The 23,918-nt window shown below is 38.7% G+C and overlaps 1 protein-coding gene across 1 annotated transcript in view; it reads right to left on the bottom strand.

Moving 5' to 3' along the window:
• The window catches only part of KIAA0232 (KIAA0232 ortholog), a 67,446-nt gene that overhangs the window by 37,414 nt on the left and 6,114 nt on the right, over positions 1-23,918 (bottom strand). Inside the window, exon 2 of the mRNA XM_017828018.1 lies at positions 11,531-12,034. Within this exon, the coding sequence (XP_017683507.1) occupies positions 11,531-11,761 (231 nt within the window). The 5' untranslated portion in view covers positions 11,762-12,034. The remainder of the gene's footprint in view (positions 1-11,530; positions 12,035-23,918) is intronic.

Raw genomic sequence — 23,918 nt, 5'->3', positions numbered from 1 at the left:
GAGAGTGAGTTTGTAGAATTGAGACACAGAGTGAAACTCTGCTTTCATGATGACTAAATTGATTAAAGAAAAAAAAAAAAAGACTGACAAGTCGGTAGTTTCAAGTGGTTGAAATTAGCCTCTTGACTTTTCTCCCATCTCTTTGTCTCCAGTGGTCAGGAGCACATCAGTAGGTTTACCCTTAAGACTGGAAAGTATTAAGTCCATGACAAACAGGCAAGAAAGCAGTTTGACAAAACATTCTGTATTGTTTTCAATGCATGAAAGCAAGTAAACCAGTTCCTCCACGTGGAAAGAATCACTACAGAATTCTGCTCTCTTCATCTACTAGATACCTTCATTTGCCTTGTTTCCTAACAGAACTAGAGACCATAAGATAATGCTCATTTTAATGCAAGAGCTCCACCATAACTTTGAATTTTCGCAATTCTGTTCAGTGGTCACTGAACATTTCACAAAAGCAATGCTACTCCAAACTTACAGATTTAAAGTGTGCATACACACAAAAGAAAAACTAAAATTTGGCTTATAAAATTCTAATATTTAAACCAGACAACCACTACCTTAATTTTTAGGGGATGACCACCCAATTAAATAAATAGCAACTAAAAGCCAATGCCACCAGGATACTGAAAAAAACACAAGTTTTTGAGTGTTTAATTCAACCCTGAATTAACATACAGGCACTAATTTTGGAAAGAGATTTTGAAATTGTTTATCCTATTCAACCATGCAAATGTAGCAACTCTACCACTTCCCTCTACATTGCCAAGAAACTGAAGAAGCAAAAGAAAAGCAAGTTTGGTAGTGATTCTTCTTTCATTTGCTGTAATAAGACATATCTACCTTCTGTAGGAAAAAATGTGCTATCTTGCAATATGACTGACATAAAATCATTATGCAGCTCATACTCTACATAAATGGCAAATCAGCTCATAGTTCACATAAATGGCAACATTAGAAAGGGAAACATAATCCCTATTTTTAAAAAAGAAGAAAAGAAAGACTCTCTGAACTACAGGCCAGTCAGTCTCAGCCCTGTGTATGGCAAGATCATGGAGCAGATCCTCCTGGAAATTGTATTAAGGCACCTGGGAAATAAGGAGGTGACTGGTGACAGCCAACATGGCTGCACCAAGAGCAGATCATGCCTGACAAATTTGGTGGCCTTCTACAACAGGGTAAAAACATTGATGGGTAAGGGAAGAACAAATGGCATCATCTACCTGGACTTGTGCAACGCTTCTGACACTTTCCCACACGACATCCTTGTCTCTAAACTGGAAAGACAAGGATTTGACAGAAGGACCACTCAGTGGATAAGGAACTGGCTGGACGGTCGCACTCAAAGAGCTGCAGTCCAAGGGGAGAACAGTGACAGATGCCATTGCCCTGGGTCTGTATTGGTACCAGTGCTGTTTAACATCTTCATTGGCAACATGGACAGTGGCATTGAGTATTCCCTCAGCAAGTCTGCCAAGAACACCAAGCTGTGTGGTGCGGTCAGCATGCTGGAGAGAAGGGATGCCATCATCCAGAGGGACCTTGACAGGCCTGGGAGATGAGCCTGTGCAAACTTGCAAACCTCATGAAGGTCAACAAGGCCAAGTGCAAGGTGCTGCACCGGGTTGGGGCAATTCCAAACAGAAACACAGGCTGGGCAGAGAATGGATTTGGAGCAGCCCCAAGAAGAAGGACTCAGGGACATTGCTTGACGAGAAGCTCAGCATGAGCCAGCAATGTGCTCTCACAGCACAGAAAGCCAGCTGTGCCCTGGGCTGCATCAAAAGCAGTGTGGCCAGCAGGTCCAGGGAGGTGATTCTGCCCCTTGCTCCACTCCCATGAGACTCCACTTGGAGTGCTGTGTCCAGCTTTGGGGCCCCCAACACGAGAAGGACATGGACCCACAGAAGTGACTCCACAGGAGGGCCAGAGGAGGGCTAGAGCACCTTTCCTATGAAGACAGGCTGATAGAGTTGGGGTTGTTCAGCCTGGAGAAGACTCTGGAGAGACCTTACAGCACTATCCAGTATCTAAAGGGCCTATAGGAGAGCTGGAGAGGGACTTTTGACAAGGGCATGTAGTGGAAAAGGTTGCACAGAAAAATTGTTGATACCCCATCCCTGGAAGTGTTCAAGCCCAGGTTGGATGGGGCTCTGAGCAACCTGGTCTAGTGGAACGTGTCCCCACCCATGGCAGAGGGGTTGGAACTAGATGATCTTTAAGGTCCCTTCCAAACCAAACCATTCAATGGTTCCATGACAAAGTATATCCAAAATGGAATAAGTCCTGACTGTCCCTAGGATGTCACAATTGAGAATCTGGGGAAAACTGCAACAGATCACAAGCATATTTCACCTTTAGGATTATTCAACAAGCAGAATACATAAATACATTCGGTGATCTCCCCTGAAAAAATGCTTCTGCTAAACTGAGATTCAGGAAGAACTCTCATACATTGCTTAAAGCCACAGGGATGGACACCTTTTTATAAGGAAATTTGCTATAATTATTGCAAAAGGTCTGATGGGCCAGGATCAGCTTAAACATTCCTTACAGGCTGCCTCAGACTGAGACAAAGATAAAGAGAACACATGGGCAAGATAGGTCAGAAGAAAACACAAGAAACAGTAGCTCAAACTCAGCTTATATTCCCCCCAAAAATGCAACAAGAGGTTCTGCAGACAACGAGCAGGTTCTTCAGAGAGCAGCACAGGTTTTCTCCATGACAAAAACCATGCTACCACAGAATAGAGAGGACTGGGAAACATTCTTTAATGTTAGATAATTACTCCAAATCTAGGTATTACCAGGGAAAGAATTCATCTTAGACTTTTAGTGAAAAGCCAGGGAACTGCCTATTCTGGTCTCCAATTGGGAGGCCTGGGGACACACTATCTTTAACGCTGCTGATGCTTTTGAGAAAGCACACAGGATCACTCTTGAGGAGAAAAGATGACACAGAAAGAATCGGGTCTTGCAGAATATACCACCTAAGGAGTCCTTCTGCTGTGCCTTTTGCAACAGGACGTGTCTATCTCGTATTGGCCTTTTTAGCCACCAGTGCGCTTGTAACAAATGTGGGTAGAGCCCTCCCCAAATCTGCGTTTGCGAAGCCCAGCCGTGATGTCTAGCCAGTACAACCACCTCTTTCCCAGTTGCTGCAACTGGAACTTTACCATCCTTTGCAGCTGGACTGTAACAGAACAGCTGATACTGTATCAGATCACATCATGAACGACTGTGACCTCAAGGTCATCACGGTATTTGGGACTGACGGCAGGCAGGGAAGAACTCCACCTATCAAAATTAATCAACCTAAGTATAAAATCCTGTAATCCGAGTTTCCGTCAATTAAAAACTCTTGCTTATAATCCTACCAACTTGAAAGGGCAGTCTATGTGATATTCACTAATTAGAAGTAACTCTAGGTTAAAACTAAGCAGAAGAAATTTGTCACACCCACTCACAAGAATGAGAGAACATGCAAATGCTGCATCTGCTGAAATCTTATGTTTGTTGAGCAGGCTGCCTTTAGACTTTTCCCACTGAAGCAGAAAAGAAGCAAATTTAGCAAGGCTATAGCTACAGCTATAAAGACATCATTTTACTTACAGGTCTGACCTACATAGCAGAAAAGACAAAAACTCAAGAGAAACTGCCACTAGAGAGTCAAGGTGTCTGAAAGGGACATGTTTATGGCTGCTCTCTTGGATTTAGAACTAAAGTTGTGTGACACGCATCACAGACCACTGTAATCACCTCATCTCAGAGAATATAGGCAGCATACATCCATGCTTGGAGAAACGTGGCAAGTGAACTGTCACAGTGGTCTATACACCAAGAACACTAAGGAGGTTCTCAGCTCACCCCAGAATCCCAAACAGTACAATTGTATCAGCACAGAGATGGCTGCAAATAAACCCCGACTGTTGGGAGGACTCACCAGCCTGGCACTTGAGCTTGTATCTCTGCTTTGCACTATGTAAGCCTTTGTGAGAATACATCAGTAGTCATAGTTCAACAATAAAGGAAGGAACAGTTCAACATGATCACTCCCACCAATACAAACACAGAAGAGAGCTTGAAAATAAAGTTTCTCAGATAACCACAGTCCTTGAGAACAAATGTTTCTCTTCTGCACTAACAAATAAGCTGAAGCTGACTACCCTGAAACCTGTGCAGTCTGTGCAAATACAATGCCCCTGAGAGCCTACTGCTCAGCTCCAATCCCTGCCACAATTCCCACCCACAAAACAGGATAAGAATACAAATGCATAGCCCGTGACACTCCAAATCTGTCTCTGACCTATCTGTCAATCACCAGAGAAATACAGAACAGATCAGTTATCACATAATTAACCAGTCAAATGCCAAGTAAAAATTAATAAGTAAGTTTTCTGAGGAACGTGCTTTTATAGTAAAGCCCTTTCAGTCATTCTCCTCTGCTTAACTGATGAGGAATACACATCCAATCAATTTTTCTAACAAAATTAATACTGCACACAAAAAAAATTACTTCTCAGAGTTTTAATTACATAGTCCCCAGTTAGAGCACCTCCTTCCTGGAAAGGGATGGAGGGCAGGACCACAGCTAAGTTTTCCTCCATAGACTTTTTAGCTACCTGAGCTTTTAGAAAATAGTTTAGCTTTTGTATCAATAAGCAGTAACACAAACTAAAGTGAAAACACTTTGCATTCAAGACATTTACTGCTACATGTTGCTGGTGAACTTTGAAATTTCCTGACAGATGTGTGCAGCAGTCACACAGCACTTCCCTCCTGTAACTGAACTCACTCTGCACATTGTAATGCGCTAAGAAAATTTGTGTTTGAATGACCTAAAGCTATTTCTTCAGGATGATAACAGAACAGGTGTAATTATACTAGAAGCAGCACTGTCAATTTTTTCTTACATAGGCATACCAGCCAGACTGACATTGAATAACGAGGTTAGTGTAGTACAGAGGAGTGAATCCTCATTTCACCTCCTATCTTTAGATCATGGATGCGATTTTCACTTCAGAACGCACACAAAACCCCACACCCTCTTCCCCCAAAAATATACATGTGTAAAACTGATATCTTTTACTAGCATTTAAATCCAGACATTAGGTCCCTCTACTGGGTTAATATGGGATAACAGGAGAACAAACATCCCACATTTGACTGGATCTGAACCTACAAGTGCATCACAAGTATGGTCACCAAAGTGTCCTGTGTCATCAGCACATGCCAGCCAAATGCAGAACAAAAGCTGGCAACGATATCCTCATCCCAGCTCAGAGGAATGGGCCAAAAGAGTTTAAGGAGATAAAACCACAGGGTAAAGCCCTAAAATGTATCATGCACGGGCTGAGGTCTCTCTTCCACTGCTCTGTTATTCTCTTAATATAAGAAAGAAAACTACACTTTGGACTATAAATATTTAAGTACTAATGATGAAAAAGCAAGAACAAAAACTGTGACCAGAGTCAGCAGAAGAGTAGCTATGATTCTGAAGACTTTTTATGCCTTCATGTAAAAGATTACCTGAATGGAACTACTTTGAATCAGTCTGCAAATAATTAGTCTTTCAGAATAAAAGCCTCCCTGGTAAAAACTGAAAAATCAAAAGCAAAAATCTCATCCTGGTCACAAAAGAACACGGTTTGCAGTACAACAGCTACTTAATTCAGAGTTAAGAAAATAGTACCTTTTTTAATTTTTTTTTTTCCTAGGATTTTTATTTTTGAGGGTCAGAAAAAAAAGTGAATTTCCAAAAATGAGTTGAAAGAAGTAGATCAAAAGCAACAGAAGACACTTGATATGGAAAGTATGCATAACAAATGCATTTAGACCTTCCTGCTGCATGACCAAAGGCTTACAAACAAAGCCTTTATCTCACTAAGTGTCTAGCTTTTGGGTTTGGGTTTGCTTTTTTTTTTTAAATAAAGGTTCTATCCCTTCAAAAGGGAGAAGAATCTACAGGCACATGTCAACGTGTCTAAACCATAAATTTGTTATAGTCAAGATCAGCTAGGCTTACAAATAGTATATGAAAGATACAACACAGAACACTGATTTTAATACTGTACAAATAAAATTCAATTAAACAATGTTTCACACAATATATTTTAAGGCAATGCCTTCTGCTTCACACAGATTATATTGCCTTACTGTAATATTTACTGTATCACAAAACTGGTTCGAGAACACATGCATCTACAAATATACTTCTAATTAGCATTTAAACAATAATCAGAAATCTTCCACTAGGAAAGTAAGAGTAAGGTATTCTGATTAAAAGTCAATCTAGTGTGAAGTCAAAAGGCTGTCTCACAATGTTGAGATGTCCATGAACAGCAATACTGTGGGTCCCCAAAAGATAAAAATTTGTCAGTAATTTCATGATTTTTTCCTTAATTTATCCTTTATTCCAAAGTAAGAAAATTCAGTCATAAAACGAAAATATGAAAGCATATATACTTAACAGAAACATCATGCACTTTACTTACATTAAACAGTCTGTAAATACATATTAATTTTATGAGGTTTTTTTCTTAATGGACCAAAAGCAACTAAAAGATCATCTACCTCAGAACAAAATACCAGTGCTTTGTAAGCATTTTGGACAGACACCACTGATAGGCCTCAAATCATATAAAACAAACAAAAAGCCCTAACACACCTAAATAATGAATGTTATATAACATGGTTCAACAGATTCCTTTAGTAAATTCTACCATGTAGACATCAAATATATGTGTAAATCAATTTGAGAATCATGTTCTCTAGAAATTTTGTAAGCAAGCACATATTCGTTTATAGTAAAAAAAAAGGGCAAAACTATGACTGAAGTCCTTACTTGTCTTCTGATATGACAAACCTAAAGTAACTAGCCACAAAATGTCCCAAACTATTTCTACGAACTGTATCACAAAAATCAAGGAAAATATGCAAACCCAATTCATACTGGTTTTGTATACTCTAATCCATCTGTCAACACTGAGGAAAAAAAAAAAATCTCAAAGAGCCTCCTCCTTCTGCCTTCTTAAACCCTCCCACCAGCAATATCATTGCTGCTAACAAAAAGCAGGAGTGAAAAAAAAAGAAAGGGAAAAAAAGGGTACACATTGAGAATGAAGGACTCTTTACATTGTAAGCTTTAAGACTCATTCCCAAAAGTAGCAAGTCTGGCTTGAATAAGAATTGTGCTCTAAATGCCAAGGATGACTAAGTTACCTTCAGTCCTTGAGTATTTATAAAAAAAGCAAAACAAAAACCCCAGTAAACATTAAAAGTGTGTGTATTTAGAGGATGTTACAGTAATTCTTCATAGGTATGTAGAACATATGTATAACCATAGCAGACCTGAAGATCTTGGTACCATAGTGCAATTTACCATTAACAAGTTTCTTTTCTTGAAAGCTCTCTGGTCCTGGGCAAAACATACTTGCTTATAAATTTTCCCAATATATTAATAAATATTACAGTTTAAGCCAATGAATCAGAATAGAAATTGCAAACCTTCCAGTAAGATTTGGTTGCAGTGAATTAGGGTTTTACTTTCATTTATGTTTCCTGTACTTGCAAAAACTCTCTGGAAATTTGTGACTTACTGGTCTAACATTTTGTGATACTGAGCCTGAATTCATGTAATGATACCCAACACAGATATTTCTAATTGGGCTAGGCATGGGATTAACACTACTAATAAAACCAAACAAAACACAAGCAAAACCCAAAACCAAACCAAACAACAAACAAAAAAAAAACCCAAAAAACCAAAACCCCAAACCAAACAAAAAAACCCAACAAAACAAAAACAACAAGAAAAACCCCCACAACTCCAAAAAAACCCCAGACTCACACACATACAAAAAAAAGGGGGGGGAGGGGGAGAAAAAACCCCACACAACACAACCTCCCCCTCCTTCCTTAATCTTATCTTCTATCCACACATCAAACTAGCACACTGTCCAGAGACAGATAATACTGGAGGAAGCCACAGAAGTCTGCATCAGAATCAAGACCAAAACCCACATATTAAATATTACTAACAAACCAGAAAGGAACACCCTGCTTATTCTCAAAAATAACCCTGAAGACCTAGTTAATCAAGACTCCCATATTCTTTTGAAATTCTTACTTTAAATGTAAACAGAAGTGACTCATGGCACAACACGGATATCTTAAAACACCTGGGTATGCCTAGTAAGGCTGGGAATTGTTTTTTCACTTTTTTTATATATTAAATCTTTTTGTACTTACCTGACAGAACCTCAATTCAGGACTTCAGAGTTCCATTTGTCTGCTACAGTTGATGACACCAGAACACTACAAAAAAAGCACTGAAGGAGGCTCCCTGAAGCAACTAACATAGTGCTAATGATGTCATCAACATTCCGAGGTGGAAAGATTGTAATGACCATCTTAACTTGAGTTTTCAACATTTCTAATGAAGATGACAGCATCCATAAGACTTCCTAAATCTGCCCTCTTCACCACTAGCACCCCCCAAAAAAGCAAATTGCAATGGATTGCTCATATGCGTAATCCCATTGTGAAAACACACATTCCTTCTAACCTGCTCAAAATAGAAGTCATTGCTGTATTTTGAGGAAAAAGGGATGGCTACTTACTCCCTACAAAAAGAGAGTTCTAAAAGCAAAGATTCACAGAATCACAGAACAGCCCAGGCTGGAAGGGACCTCAAAAAATCATCTGGTCTACCCTTTCAAGGGAAAGAGCCTACACAAGACTATCCAGCACACTGTCCTACTGCGTCTCAAAAACCTCCAGCAATGGGGACTCTACCACGTTCCTGAGGAGGTTGTTCCAGTGAATGATTGTTCTCACTATAAAAGAAACAACAAAAAGAAAAACATTTTCATATCAAGATGAAACTGCACCCACTGCAACCTATACCCATTTTTCCCTTGTCTTCTCCATGTGACTCCATGTGAAGAGAGTGCCTCTTTGTAGTTGTCCTCTAAGCTGGAGAGAAATCATTGCAATAAGCACACTATCGAAAACAGTTCTTTCCCTGGAAATTCTTTCTAAAGAATTAAAGGAAATTGTATGGGAGAAAAAAAATCCTGAGATGCCAAGAACCAAATTTATGATGAGCAACTCTAAACACTCCTAAATTATTTCTAGTTTAGGTATTTAACTGCTGCTCTATTCCCTGATTTCTATTTGTAAACAACACTAGTATTTGTTTTTCCCTTTTGTCCTAAAATTGTACTCATCATCAAAATTGGATTGAAATTGCTTAGATGTAAACATGTTTTACAGTATAAATTTTCTTGTTTCTGAATGACTTAAATAAACCAAAACTAATTTTAAAATGTCAGATCATACAAAGAGCCAGTAGGAAATAAGTAAAATAAAAATAAATTTCAAAATAAATAATAAAATAAGTAACAGAACAGCAGTGTGTTTTAAGATTCCTCAATTTTCTCTATAAGATATTTGTACTTGCAGGCTTTAAAGACTAAGCTGTTTGAGAAAGCAATTAGGTAGCAGTATGTTTCACAACAGATGCATCCAATCATTACTGCAGAATATCATCCCAAAACTAAACTGATATTAGGTCTCAAAACTTAGAAAACAGTAATTTGAAGTAGGGTGAACAAATGCAGTAAAACTATGTTATAAACAGGATCAAACTGGAGAAGATGGAAAAGAAACTACCAGGTTCAAAGCTCAATGTTGTTCAGAAGACATCCTGTACACGGGTACCACAGCACCCACTCAGCAACACGGGTTTTGGCTACCCTGCCAGCATGTGGTATTCTTCTCCCTTTGGCTCATTACGTTCAGATAACCAACTTGGAAAAAGAACAGACACATTCCTTAAAGCTCTGTTATCAAACCCACAAAGGATCCAGTTAAGGTATCGAAACGAGAAACAAACAGAATGAGGTTCTCATAATACAGTTACCCTGCTTCTTGCAAAGCCTGATAAAAAGAAAACTCATTTTGGCACTTCAGTAATTTGAAATTATCACAGTAGCAACTTCACAGTTATGACTGTGGTCCAAAATGGACTGAAAAGAAACACGTCTTCATTTTTCCCCAAGGCCACAGGGCTATCTGTTAAAGCTCCTCAAGTTCTGATGCGGTTTCACTTGGTTTCTTTTTTTCTGCCCTCATCCCACACACTCCTTTCAAACAGATTTTGTAACCTTTTTCTGTGACCTTCTAAAATACAGCTATTCATGTCTGACCAAGACCTAAATGTTAAGGTACATTCTAAAAAGTGCTTGCACTGTTTTTTTTTTTTTCACATTATTATTATTATTAATCATGGGGTTGTTCCTGGTGACATCCACTGCTGCCAGATAAACTTCTGAACCAAAAAAACTTTTACACATAAAGTTTTCTGGTTTGCACAATGGAGGCATGAAGGCTTTTATGCACAGTAATGGTTGCTAAGAGTTCAAAAACCGGCAGTATGAAGCTTTTTCTGCTTCACTTACATTTACATCTATTTCATAATACCCTGCCCTACTTTTGCTGGATTTTTTAAAAAGATAAACTAAAAGACAATGAAAGTTCTGAAGCAGTTTGGTAGCAATGCATGAGGTATAACCAAAACAACAGCAACAAAAAAGAACTAATATTTAAGCCACCAAATAACAGGTATTTGCTTTCCCTCCTTCCCATTGTCATCACAGCCACCTTCCAAGACAAAGCCTATGAAAACACCATCATCACCCCTTCTTAAAAACACTATAATTTCCCTGAGCCCTGCGTCTACACAACTCCACTATTAAAAGTATTTGAAACAGGTTCATGATCTGGAGAAATTAAAATACATTTAAAAAAAAAGGAGAGAAATAAAAAAGTGGTGAAATCAGGACTGAAGAGTATGTTGTAGGGTCATACAAAATCCACAGCAATAAATGCAGAAAGAAGCACTGTGAGCTGTGCCCACCTGATACACAGCTTTACTTTTTTCTGCCCTTTCTGAATTACAGAACAACTCTGTTGCATGCCTTTTATCAGCATTAACATGATTTAGAAGAGATGAATAATGCATGTACAATAATGTATTTTAAATACCTGAATACTAAAAAAAAAGTGATTTTTTTTTTTTTAATTCTTTACTGAAAATAGCACAAGATGAAATCCAGGAGAAGTGATGAGGGGCAGGTCTACCAACTACTGTGGAGCAGAGCAATTTGACACACACTTCACGAGAATTACATTAGTTTACTGATGTTCCAATATTAAATTAACCTTATAATCACAAGCAGTGAAGGTCTTCCTTTACGATACAGAACATTCCAGTGTTAATAATTCTGGTATAAATTGTAACAATGTGAAAACTTTGTTCCATGTAATTGCTCATACAGCAACCTTACTACCTTAATCTCAGTTCACCCATCGAATTTGACTCCCGTGTGGTTTATACCCCCCTTCCACCCACACACTTAAAGACAACCGCCCCCCCATCTGAGGCATACCAAGGTATAATACACAAAACATAACTGATACAAAAACTCACTTTCACTGGACAACATCTAAAATATGTAAATACCTGTTCCTGCAGGTCGTAGTCATAGCTATCATGCAGCAGAAGACTGAGGACATACCGAGTATAAATCATGGCATCAATGCCACACTTCTCTAGCTCTTGTCCCAGCCAGGTCTGCACTGGACCCAAAGCATGTAGCAGAGACATTTCAGAAACAGATACAGGGCCTGGATAAGAGCTTGAGGAGCTTTCAGATGGCAAACCATCCACAACAACTGTACAGATAGGGCGCATGAATCTAGGTGGTTGGCATCCTTATAACGTGAAGCATTTTCTGCAGTTGATTTTCCGACGATATCTGGAGGTGATTTTCACTCCAGTAAATAGGAGAGAGGCTTGACTTCTAGGACAATCATTTATATTTCCTGGCAGTTAGCCGTCTAGAGACGAACATCACTCTTCAGGCATGACCAGTGAATAAACTAAATCCTAATAGCAAACACATATGTAGATGTGTTTTTCTACCTTAATTTCACATTGAGGCCAGATGCAAGTCCCCAGCAGGACCTATAAAGAGGAAAAAATGATAAGTTGTGATAATATGTATCCATACATGAATAATATTAAACAGTGAAAAAAACCACCCAAAGTAGAAAGCAGTCATTCACATACTGCTTACTCCAAATATAAAATACATCTATTCAGAGTCATTTTGAAGAGTGTGACAGGTATTACTTCAAATTTAAAAGTGACTTTTAAAAAATGTACTTCCTAATGCAGGAAGAGAGACTCTTTCATCAAAGACTTCACAACTAATCTGCTGATTGAAATATAGGTTTGACCCAGCTTTATGGGAAAGTTGAGATTTTATCACTTTATCAGCTGAAAAACCCACTTTGATTAAAAAAAATAAAAATCTATGTAAGTTTGAATAAAGAGTGTCTGCATATTTTGCATCACTAGAAGACAATATAATCCTACTGTTTTGCAGTGATTCTCACTTCCAGAATAGAAAAAAGTGTCATGCTTATAAAACACTGAGTTTATGAAATTCATCTGGCCAGGAGTTTCATAAATCCTACCACTAAATACTTTCAGGTTCAGATTTTTTCATGGTTTGTTTCTTGTGGGTTTTTTTTTAGTTTTGATTATTTGCCTTGAATCAGGGCACCAAAACATTTTATCATCCAAAATCTGTCCTTATAAAAACATAAATCCCTGGAATAACTTTAAAAATTTGAGCAGAACATAATTTACCCATGCCAGAATTAACACTTAACACTCTTTACACAAAGCATACACCTGTCTTACCTGAGAGCTTACACTCTATACCATATCCTAAAATAGGCAAACTAAGACTTACACCACCCACAGTCCCAAATTAATCTCGATAAGTAAGGGGCAGAAGGTGCAAGCACCACACACGTCAGCACATTCTGCTCTCTAACGCAGAAGACAACAGTCCAAAAAAGGCATTTCTGGATTGGTCTGCACATCAACCACATGCCAATCTGGCATTTGTGTAGGCCTTCTCTCTCCTCTCCAGCTTCGCTCAGCAAGAGAAAACAAGGCTCAAATCCTAGCAGGAAATATCCCTCCTCCAAAAGGAAAGAAAAAGACTGATGTATCTAAGCAAAATCTACTATTTTGTTTCAACCCCGCTGCAAGATAACCAACACACTCAAAGCAGACATCACCTAATATAACCATATAAACTACAGACTGTGGGAAACATTTCATGTGGACAGCATGTGTTTTGTGGCAAAAGAAAATTGAAAGTTGATAAATGTCGACACAACAAAAGATGGTAGTTTTTAGGAGCTGACTTTGCATCACCACCCAGGTACAACCATATATTCCAGATCTTTACTGAGTCAATTGCAACATCACCAAAAAGAAATCCATTAGGATCAGTTGCTACAGAGTTCACAAACCCCTACACTCTGCTGAAGTGACCTTTCTTCTCTGGTGGCAGTGTGTACTTTGAGAAAGGGTATTCAATCTTTGTCAGCAACGTGTCTGCATTAGTCACAATCTCATAAGCAAGCGCAAATAACAGTAAATAGAAACATCCTGCAAGGTCCAGGAGGCTACTGCTTCACCACAAAATTAAAGAACAGAAAGTATGAAAACAGTCTAATATTGTGACCAAGACAGTCCAAATCCAAAACCCACAAGTCCAAACTCTTAAGAAGTCCTTACTATATTAACTGTTGAAGGACAGCATTCCACTCTAAGACCTTTTTTGTCCTTTGAGCTCTCCACATCACAGCACGTCATGAGCCCTCTCCCTGAGTCAATGCACAGTCAGAGTCAGCCCCCCAAGCCCTGCATTTCATACATATGGGAAAACTGACACATTTCATTTGTCTTTTCTGAGACATCAAGCAGAACTACCTTAATGTTCAAGAAATCAACAACTTTCTGCCACAAAGTTCCACTGGAAAAGTGAATTATAAAAGGACAGGGAAGAAAATCCAATTAAAAAAAAAAAGTGAGAGAGTGAGAAAGTGACTGAATAAGAAATTAGTTTGTTCTAATTCAGCAGGTCTCCCTGGTCTACTGGGGACTGGTAGAAAAAGGGAAGAGCATCTTCAGTCACAGGCTGGCTGAGCTGGAGAAGACGGCTTTAAACTGAAGTTGCTGGGGAAGGGGAGCCTCAATCCATCCCACTGCTACCAGTTTGATGCCAGAGCCAGCAAGAGATGCCCAGAGCCTGGAGAGGGATTGTAGGTCAGCAGGAGAGCATCTGAAGAACACACAAAAGAATTCCTGCCACTCCAGCCACTAAGTTGGCTTCATTGGGAGCCCAACCTAAAAGCCTCTATTGCACAGGCAATGAAAAAGAAGTTAGAGACGTGCACATGCACGCAGGGCTGTCATCTTCCCAGCATCACTAAGATGTGGTGGGACAACTCGTATAACTGGAGTGTTGGAATGGAAGGATACAGGGTCTTTAGGAAGGACAGGCAGGGGAGACAAGGAGGGGATGTTACCCTCTATGTCAGTGATTCACTGCAGTGCACAGCGCCAGCTAAGGCTATGGGTCAGGATTAAAGGGAGGGCAGGGACAGGTGACATTACAGTGGGGTCTGCTACATGCCACCCAACCAGGAAGACGGAGTGGATGAGGCCCTCTATAGACAGACAGGAACAGTCTCCTGTTCACAAGCCCTGGTCCTCATGGGGGACTTCAACCACCCCAAAATCTGTTAGGGGGACAACACAGTAGGGCATAAGCAATCCAGGACCAGGAGGTCCCTGGAAGGTGATAATAACTTCCTTTCCCGAGCTATACAGGAGCCAACAAGGACAGGAGCTATGCTGGGTCTTGCTCTCCCCAAAAAGTAGGGGCTTGTGGGGAACATGAAATTCAAGGGCAGCCTGGGCTGCAGTGATCATGAAACAGTGGAGTTCAAGATCCTTAGGGCAGCAAGGAGGGAGCATAGCAAGCTCATTACCCTGGACTTAAGGAGTGCAGTTTGGCTTCTTCAGGGATCTGCTTGGTAGAATCCCTGGAGGAAAGAGGGGCCCAAGAAAACTCCTTAATACTGAAGGATCACCTCCTCCAAGTTCAGGAGCAACACATGCCTACCAAAGGAAGTCAGGGAAAAACACGAGGCACCTGTGTGGATGAACAAGAAGCTGTTGGACAAACACAAACAGAAAAAGGAAGCCTACAGAGGGTGGAAACAAGGACAGGTAGCTTGGGAGGAATACAGAGAAATTGTCCAAGCAGCCAGGAATTGTCCAAGCAGTTAGGAAAGCTAAAGCCCTGACAGAATTAAAGCTGACCACAGACATCAAGGGCAACAAGAAAAGTTTCTATAGGTACATCAGTGATAAAAGGGACCTTCTCTGGAAGGAAATGGGAAACCTGGTTACCCAGGACATGGAGAAGGCTGAAGTATTCAATGATTTTTTTGTCTTGCCCTTCACCAGCAAGTGCTCCAGACACACTGCCCCGGGCAAAGGAGGGAAAGGCGGGGACTGGGAGAATGAAGAACCATCTACTGCAGGAAAAGGTCAGGTTTGAGACTACTTAAGGAACCTAAAGGTTCACGATAAGACATGATGACATACATCCACAGGTCCTGAGGGAACTTAAAGGGGGCTTGTAACAAAACTGGGGACAGACTTTTTATGAGGGTCTCTAGTGACAGGGTTTTAAACTGAAAACTGGTAGATTTAGATTGGACACAAGGAAGACATTTTCAACAATGAAGGTGGTGAGACACTGAACAACTTGTCCAGAGAAGTTGCAGATAATCTATTCCAACTATTCAAGGTCAGGTTGGGCAGGGCTTTGTGCAATCTCATCTAGGGAAAGGTGTCCCTGCCCACAGAAGCGAGAATTGATGATCTTTAAGGATTCCTTTCAACCCAAACCATTCTGATGCTACAATATTGCAAAGCTTCTGGATACTATGTCACTTCAATCAAAACTTTGACACATTGTTTAGCTCTTTAACACCTAGTAAGGACTGAGTTTATGCTTCAGCTTTTCTGTGAAGATGATAATGTGGCCTCTCTTTTCTATCTTAACACTTATTTATGTGAGCCATTTGAGAAACTCAGTTGTTGAGATCTAAGCTAACAAAATCTGATTGACTTCAGTTAAAGTGTGTCTTGCTTTTATTAGAAGGAGGAGAGGGAAGAGACAGCAACAGAGAGACAGGTTATAAGAGGAATTAAGAAATTAGACAACAAAATTTTTAGAATGTTCAAATATTATAGTCCAGCTTTTTTAAATATTATATTCAATCACCTATTTTAACATTCATTTACAAAATATATACATGATATAAAAACTGAAAATCTAAACAAATTTCCTAAATAATATTTAAGTGTTCTCATTTTACATCTCTCAAGTACTTTGTTTTAGAGAAAGCCTTAAACATTTCCATTCTGTTTTATAATTAACAAAATTTTATACAGAGTATTTTCCCATGCCAAACTTTTCATATCAAATTAATATAAGTCACTCAAGGAGCAAACATTTCTACTGATAGATGTGAAGCTTGATTTTAGAGATAACATTTTCTGACAAATGAGTTATTATCCTTTTTAAATCTTTTTCACTGTCTCACTATAAATAACTTTCTCCATCCCAAACAATGGTCAGGGCTAATCTGAACAGGGGGAGCACTTTATAGCCTAAAAAATTAGTGCAAGGCCAGTTATTTTAACTCCTAAATTCGAAAGAATTCTTAATTTCCAGCTATAAAATATGATAGAGGGACATGCCTTATAGTGAGAATCACCAAATAAAAATGTACACATTTCTATCAAAAGTTTGCAAAAACTACTTTTTATTTACAAGCACAAAGAAAAAGTACATTATTATATCAAAATAATTTCTACTGTATTTTTTCCTTTTAAGTAATCTTCAGTTTTTGCAATACTAATCAATGACCTTACAAGGTCACAGTAGATAAACTGTCAACAGCTTAACCACTAGAGGCACAAGAGCCAATTTATTGAAGTGTCTTGTAAAGGAATGAGAATACAATATTGTGTAAACACTTGGATTTTTCAACTTAGATTATCTTAGAATAGATGTATTTCTCAAAATTCTATTCAGTGTGATAGTCACTAAACATTCTTTTGATCTACAACAGACAGCAGAAGACAACAACAAAGCTTTAGTCTCCTGAGATCTAGGTACAGTAAAACAGCAATTTTAAATAACCTACAGCAAGCAACAGAAAGGAGGATCAGTGGCACAGAAACTGAAGCTGGAATACTCCAGGTTTGTCCTCTACAACAGACTTGCTCTTGTATGGTAAATAACCTTTCATGAAGACTAAATAATCCTAGTCTTTGTCCTAAATAAAATGAAATAGGGGTATTGTCATAGCAAATGCACAGGATGGGTTTTTAAAAGAAAATGGCTTGGTACCACAATAATTAGAGCAACACAAACAGCTTCTTGTGACAGTTGTGTCTGTGGAACACAGCATGGCAGTGTAAAATCACAGAGATTACCAAGGAGCACAGTAGAAGAAAGGTGCAAGGAAATCACTCTTCAATGAAGCTTGATACAAGCACACCAAGGAAGTGCTAGGGTATGGAACTATCCATGTCTGACTATCAACAGAAAGACTGACTAAAAGCTGATGCCAAGCAAGTTAATTCCATATCTTGAACAGCTTTTTGTCTCCATATTCCCTTTCATTAAAAAAAAAAAAAAAAGTTATTTTAAGGTGTTTAAAAGTAACTTCTTTCCCCCCCCCAGTTATTTCTAATCTTAGAAAACAGTAACCAAAGCCAAACCACAAAATCCACTGAATTAATCTAAGGTAACCTCATCTGTATTTTATCAGCACCAAGAGGCCTCTGAAAATTGTGTATCCACACAGCAAGGTCCTAAACAAACACGTTTTGTAAATGAAAAAAGAATTAATGTTTTAACAAGCTTTCAAGTTTTCTTAAAGATATACCTACTATCAACTTTTAAAGTAATAGAAACTATTGGAATAAGAGAGTAAAAACTATACCCCTTAAAAATGTCCTTTCAGGTGCACTAAAGGTCCACAGATGATGTCTTAGAGATCATCAAAGGTAACTTAAAAAGGAAGCAAATTGTCTGCAGGCTTAAAATCACTACACTGGGATCCACACTCTCAGTAGAAAAAAAAAATCTTACTGGATTACATATTGAAGGAAGTTGAAAACTAATATACTGCTAATTTGCATAATCTGCAAATAATTCTCTGTAGACTCAAACTTACTCTTATACATTTTGATACATTACTACAGAGAAGCTGATCTTGTGGATAATGCTATAGATGGTACCTTTTTCCTTCCTTCCATTCTCAGAAGGGAATCTGTGTTTCCAGTGCTTCTTTCTGCCTACTGCTACATGTTAACAATTAGACCAAACACATTCTCACACAATAGTTAAGTCGAAACTGCTGTTTTATACAAAGTTTCCTTTATTATTCTTTGAAATAAACCAGTATGTTACATAGTTTACAATTAACAGCTCTCATTTCAAAAGTTTTTGACCTCCACTAGGGTCTTTGACTATGTATGACAATTATTCACTGAACAGAGAAAAAAAAAATTATATACTTTTTTTTTTTAAATGTGGATGTAAGTGTCCACGTATTTGAATCAGGAAAGTTTTTTCAAAGCAGTATTTTTACCCAGAATGGTTGTAATAAAAGCAAACAATCCTTCCTCTCCCTGACAACTGAAGGTAGGAATAAAGATGCAAATCCTAATTAGTATAAACCAAAGTAAAATGTTATCAAGTTTGCCCAACAACATACTAAAATCACATACACACCTCAGTAAATTTCAGTCCCCTTCAGAAGACTGATAATCAAAAGTATGACCACATCATATGATGGCAACATAAGTCCAAACTGTTCTTCTATATTATGGGAGACTCTGCAATTTTACCATAATTTCTTTTGTTTCTTTCTGTGAAAAAAAATCAACAAATCCTTAACATACAAACCAAGTGGCCACACACTGGGGAAGGCACTGTCAAAGCCCAGAAACAAAGCCTATTTAAAGTCTAGCAAACAATAGAATCTGTGTCCTTAATAAATTTCACATGGCATTTATAAGACATGTGAATTCAGAAGTAAGAGAAGTTGTTATTTTTTAACCACATTCCTTGATAATCTAAGAAATTTGGCTGTATAGTCTTCAGAGCAAGGACAACTTTTTTATGCACTGGCAAAGTTTGATGTTATTGCACAATAAACAGTGGAGCACGGGTTTGATTCGTGACCAAGGCACTGAAACACTACTCTAAACCAAAAAAAATATGATAATGTTTATGGCTCTCTCTCCATCTCAGTTCAGACAAGTCCTACCACAAAGCTTCAGGAGCATTGCCCTGCTATGAGAAACGCAGATGAAACAGCTGGCAGGAATCAAAGAACTAAAAGTGGTCTAAAGCATAAAAGCAGCTCTGTAAATTTACTTTTAGATATATATACAGCCACCTTTTTCAAGAAGCATTACCAAGAAGTGCAAGAGTGATAGAGTCTTATTTGTAATGGATATATGTTTTGTAGTGGACTGAGGTCTAACAAGGCTGGGCTTACAGTTCTAGCATAACTTAAGTCAGAGAAGCCACAGGGCAGACAGAAAACAGTATGTGGCTGTTACTGCAGCATTTTTTTTCCTTGCAAATCTGCAAGCTTATTTTCATAACACTTATCCAAATGAAAATCTGAAGCTGTTAATCCTGTATAAAAGCTTAATGGAATTACTCCAAGGATTCAAGAGCTACCATATAAGCCTCAGTTACTTAGGTTAGCAAAGGAAAAAAACAGAGACATAATCAGGATGACACTGGGGGAGTCACCAGCACAGTTCTGAAGGATTCTGCACTGGGACCTGCATTACCTTATAAATTCCTGGAAGATGAGATGGGTGACACAGTTAGCAAGGTGGCAAAGGGTGCAAAGGACAGCAAGTGATCAGGGATAGTGAGCACAAAGTAACTGAAAAAATGCAGAAGGACCTTTTGAAACTGGATTGGGCAACAAAAAGGCAAACAGGGGGGAATAACCACCTGATGCTATTAATGCATAAATCAATGTGTTGTGAGCTGACTATTAATCCCAGGATCTATTTCCTAAGTAGTATGTTAGATATTTCGTGGCACTACAAGCTCAAACTCAGCAGTAGTCAAAAGAAAAATCACAGAACAAAACTGAAGTCATTTTTGTGTCAGTGACTTAATGTTTTGCATGCATACTGTACAGAACATGCAAACCTGGTCCTGTAATATCAAAGATAACATGTCTCTCCAAGGATAGAAACTGACTGTTAAATGTCTGGTCTTTATTAATAAAAAGTACCAATGAGTTAATAAGAGCTACGTACAAAACTTCGCACAACAACTACTAGAATAACTTGTCAAGAGATACTGAAGACTCAAATAAAAAAAATTAGATGGGCTTCAGTGGAAATTGAATAAGAGAGATCCCTCGAGAGTTTCCAACTAGACAAACCACATCAGGGTCAGGAAATCCCCTGGAATGAAAATAGTGTGAGGCCGAGGGAGTATTTAGGAGAGGTATCACACACACGTGCACTCTCCCTGTTCTTTTTTGTCCCTAACTGCTCCCTTACAGATGCTGTTGCAGACAAGTGCTGGATTTGTCAAAGCCTTTGTCTGAACCAGTACAGCTGTTCTTATAAAACATTCATGTTCACCATCATACAAGAACAACACTTCAAAAATCAGTAGCTGGAGGAGTTCAATTAGCTGATCCACTCACAGAGCTGCACATCATTAACATCCATGAACTTTGTTACAAGATGTCAAAACATCAATCCTGTCAGAGAGCAAAACCTGAGCCGTGGGAAACGATTGTTAATGGACTGCAGGATTAGCAGGTGAGACACCTGCACTGAAGGTTCAGTTGTATATCAAAGACCTCAAATTCTCAGTAAACTGTTTATTCTTCACTTTTGCAAAACAAATAAATTATATAAGTTGGATAATGCAAAACTTGTAAGAAAAAATATTAAGACGGAAAGGGGAAAAAGCATGACCTAGCAGCAAAACCTACACACACTGTGAAGAACAGTCACAGCATACTATGTCCAATACATCCCAAAATTTCATCACTTCATAGAATTATAAGGTTTGAAAGGGGCTTCATAAACAGACTCTTTGGGAAAGGTTCTTACTACATATAGCAGACTTGTGAAAAAGCATCTCTGCATAGTGGTCCTATGCATATGAGGTGGTCCTTCAGTACACATGATAGAACCTAAAAAAAAATAATTAATAAGCCTAATAGTTGGCAAGTTTCACAGCTCACTCAAGAAACTGTTTCAGGAGGTCAAGACTCAATATTAAAGATGCATTAAAATAAACCTTTGTTATGCAGCATGTAGCCACCAGTTCTATTTCCATAAACATAATGGAGCTCAGAGCATTTCTGACAAAATAACGCATGACAAATAAACCACAGGGGTAGCACAGTTTGTTGTGCAATTGTACCAGATTAAGTACCGCACATCTGTAACCTGCAACCCCCCAACCCAAGGAGTTTTATCTCAAAGAATTTTGCTAATTAATTTAAGAAGGACTTAAAATTGTTAAAAACACCTTTATTGATCAGATTTAAGAAATGGAAAGATATCTGTCAATTGCCTGAATCTAGAGGAGTGAAATACTGCTTCACTACTTTCGAATGCCCAACTGCCATTAACAATGGCAACGATGACATTATTTTAGTAAAAATTTATCCAAAAGGTTATCCAGCTACCAATACAGTCCTAATAATTCTATTCTATTCTTAAAAACCAACAAACATAAACTGACATGAGAAACTTTTTTTCCAGTTTAGTTTGTTACTGTCCATACAAGTGTTTGAACTAAATTTTACTTTGTTTAAACATGACTACATTTTATTTAAACATGACTACAATTTTTAAATTCTATCTGAAAAAATAAAGTTTAAAAATACAAATCAGTATCTAATGAAAAGGAATTTAAGTAAATATTCCTCACATTAAAAATTAACTTAAAACAAATGCTGCACATAACTGACAAAATTTGAAGGAATTACTACTACTGCCAGCACAAATACCAGTTTGCAAAAACCATAAGTGATGGTTTTTATACCAGCAATAACTAACTTACAAGAGAACAGCAGCAGCATCTTGACAGAGAAACCTGTGTGGCTGACTCAAAAGCGAGCTGGTGTAACACGAACGGCACCGCTGCTGCCACCACAGAGGACAAGACGTTCTACTGTTTCTCTCATCCTCCCTTCCGTGTTCTCACCCTTTTGTCCTTGTACTTAACACACCCACTGTGTGGTTGCAGGGACGAACTGCATCAGTTTGTTCCAAATGGAAAAAAATTCATTTTTGGTGGACCAGTCTTCAAAAAGCACAAACAGAATTCCACTGTAACAGTAGCCTGGAGATGACAAAGAAATTACTGGTTGCTTCAGTTTTGCTGAGAGAGGCAGGCGTTGCACTGGAACTGGCCTAGAATGGGATGGATCACCCAAGTGTGGAGAACTCAAGGGAAAGAGTGTTACTGAAGAAGGTGACACGTGTGCACCTCAAAAACTCACCTCATACTCTACAGTCCTCCCCAACCATCAGTGTAATTTCAGTACCACAGACATCAGGTTTCAGACTGTCCTGTTAAATTTCTTTTTACCATTGAAGACAGTGGTATAAGTTGGTCAATTTAAACCCACAGATTTTATCGGCATACCAGAGCAAGGGAAGTGACAAACATCTTGCTCTCCCCTGCTTCCCTCAAGCCTATTACACACAGAGATCACCTGGATGGACTGACTGCTCCTGGGCTTGAGAGATCCTGGGGAGAAATATTGGTCTAGATCATACTTCAAGGAGGAGATAGTTACAGTCTTTTCTGTTCAGTCCCATGAGAATCTTCACAGGGACGCTATTTATCAAAAGCTATATCTCTCCTTCTTGCCCTCCCGATGTCTTTTATTTACTCAACTTTTAGAGCAGTTCAAACTACCTGTTACCAACAGCTATCTGCCTGTGTTTGAACTCCCTTCCCAAGCGGGATGCCAATGGCTTGGAGGCCCAAGCACCAAGGTTCTTGTGCATGCATTAAAACAGATCTGCCTCCAGTTTTGAACACCTCAGTGTACAGACACAGCACCACTGTGCCACAGCAGTGTTGGGGACTCTTCCAAGGCTCAGGCAGCCACCAGATGGAATCATCCCCCAGGCCACCAGTGGGGCCACCCTGATAAAATATTCAGTGCTATTCACATCAGCTGGAACGCTTCTGCAGCACCAAGTAGCCCAGTGCCCACTCTTGTAGTGCAGCCACACAGGATTTATTTCAGTTAATATACAATTTACTTTTAGGCATACATTGCATCTTTCAGTCAGGAAAGGAAAAGCAGAATGAATTGTGAATGCCAAAGATCCAACCACCAGTGCTCATTTAAAGGCTACGTTATTTGTCCTGCTATTTATACTTCCAAAGTTAATAACCCAGCTGTATATAAACATCCAACTAGATAATGACCACACTATACATTTTGCTTTGGTTTATTAGTTTCTTTAATTTCTCTGAAGATCTTTTCTGAATACTTACTATTAAAGTTTTCTATACTTTCTCTGTAATTCAGGGAGTTAATTACTATCTTTTTGAAAAGCTTAAAATAGCCTCATGAAGGGTTTAAAAACAAATGTATCTTTGCCTAACAATATAGTCTTTTCAACAGTTCTTTCAATAAAAAACAGGTTACCATAACTCAGTTGGAAGTCACATATAGACAATGTTTTCTTTAATAACCATGTAAAAACATACAAGATGTGTCAGCCACAAGAGGCTCAGTAAATGCAAAGAGTTCTGACAAGCTGAATTTGCAAGCTCTATAACTTAACCAGCAGAGAAGATACTGACTTTACAGTACAGAAAATACGGCAGGCCAACAAAGGAAATGGCTTCAAGTGCTTTTCT

The sequence above is a fragment of the Lepidothrix coronata genome, unplaced genomic scaffold (genome assembly GCF_001604755.1).
Source record: "Lepidothrix coronata isolate B3197 unplaced genomic scaffold, Lepidothrix_coronata-1.0 Scaffold145, whole genome shotgun sequence".
Classification (NCBI taxonomy): domain Eukaryota; kingdom Metazoa; phylum Chordata; class Aves; order Passeriformes; family Pipridae; genus Lepidothrix; species Lepidothrix coronata.
The sequence above is the reverse complement of the archived record's forward strand: the minus strand, read 5'-3'. Positions and strand labels throughout refer to the sequence as shown.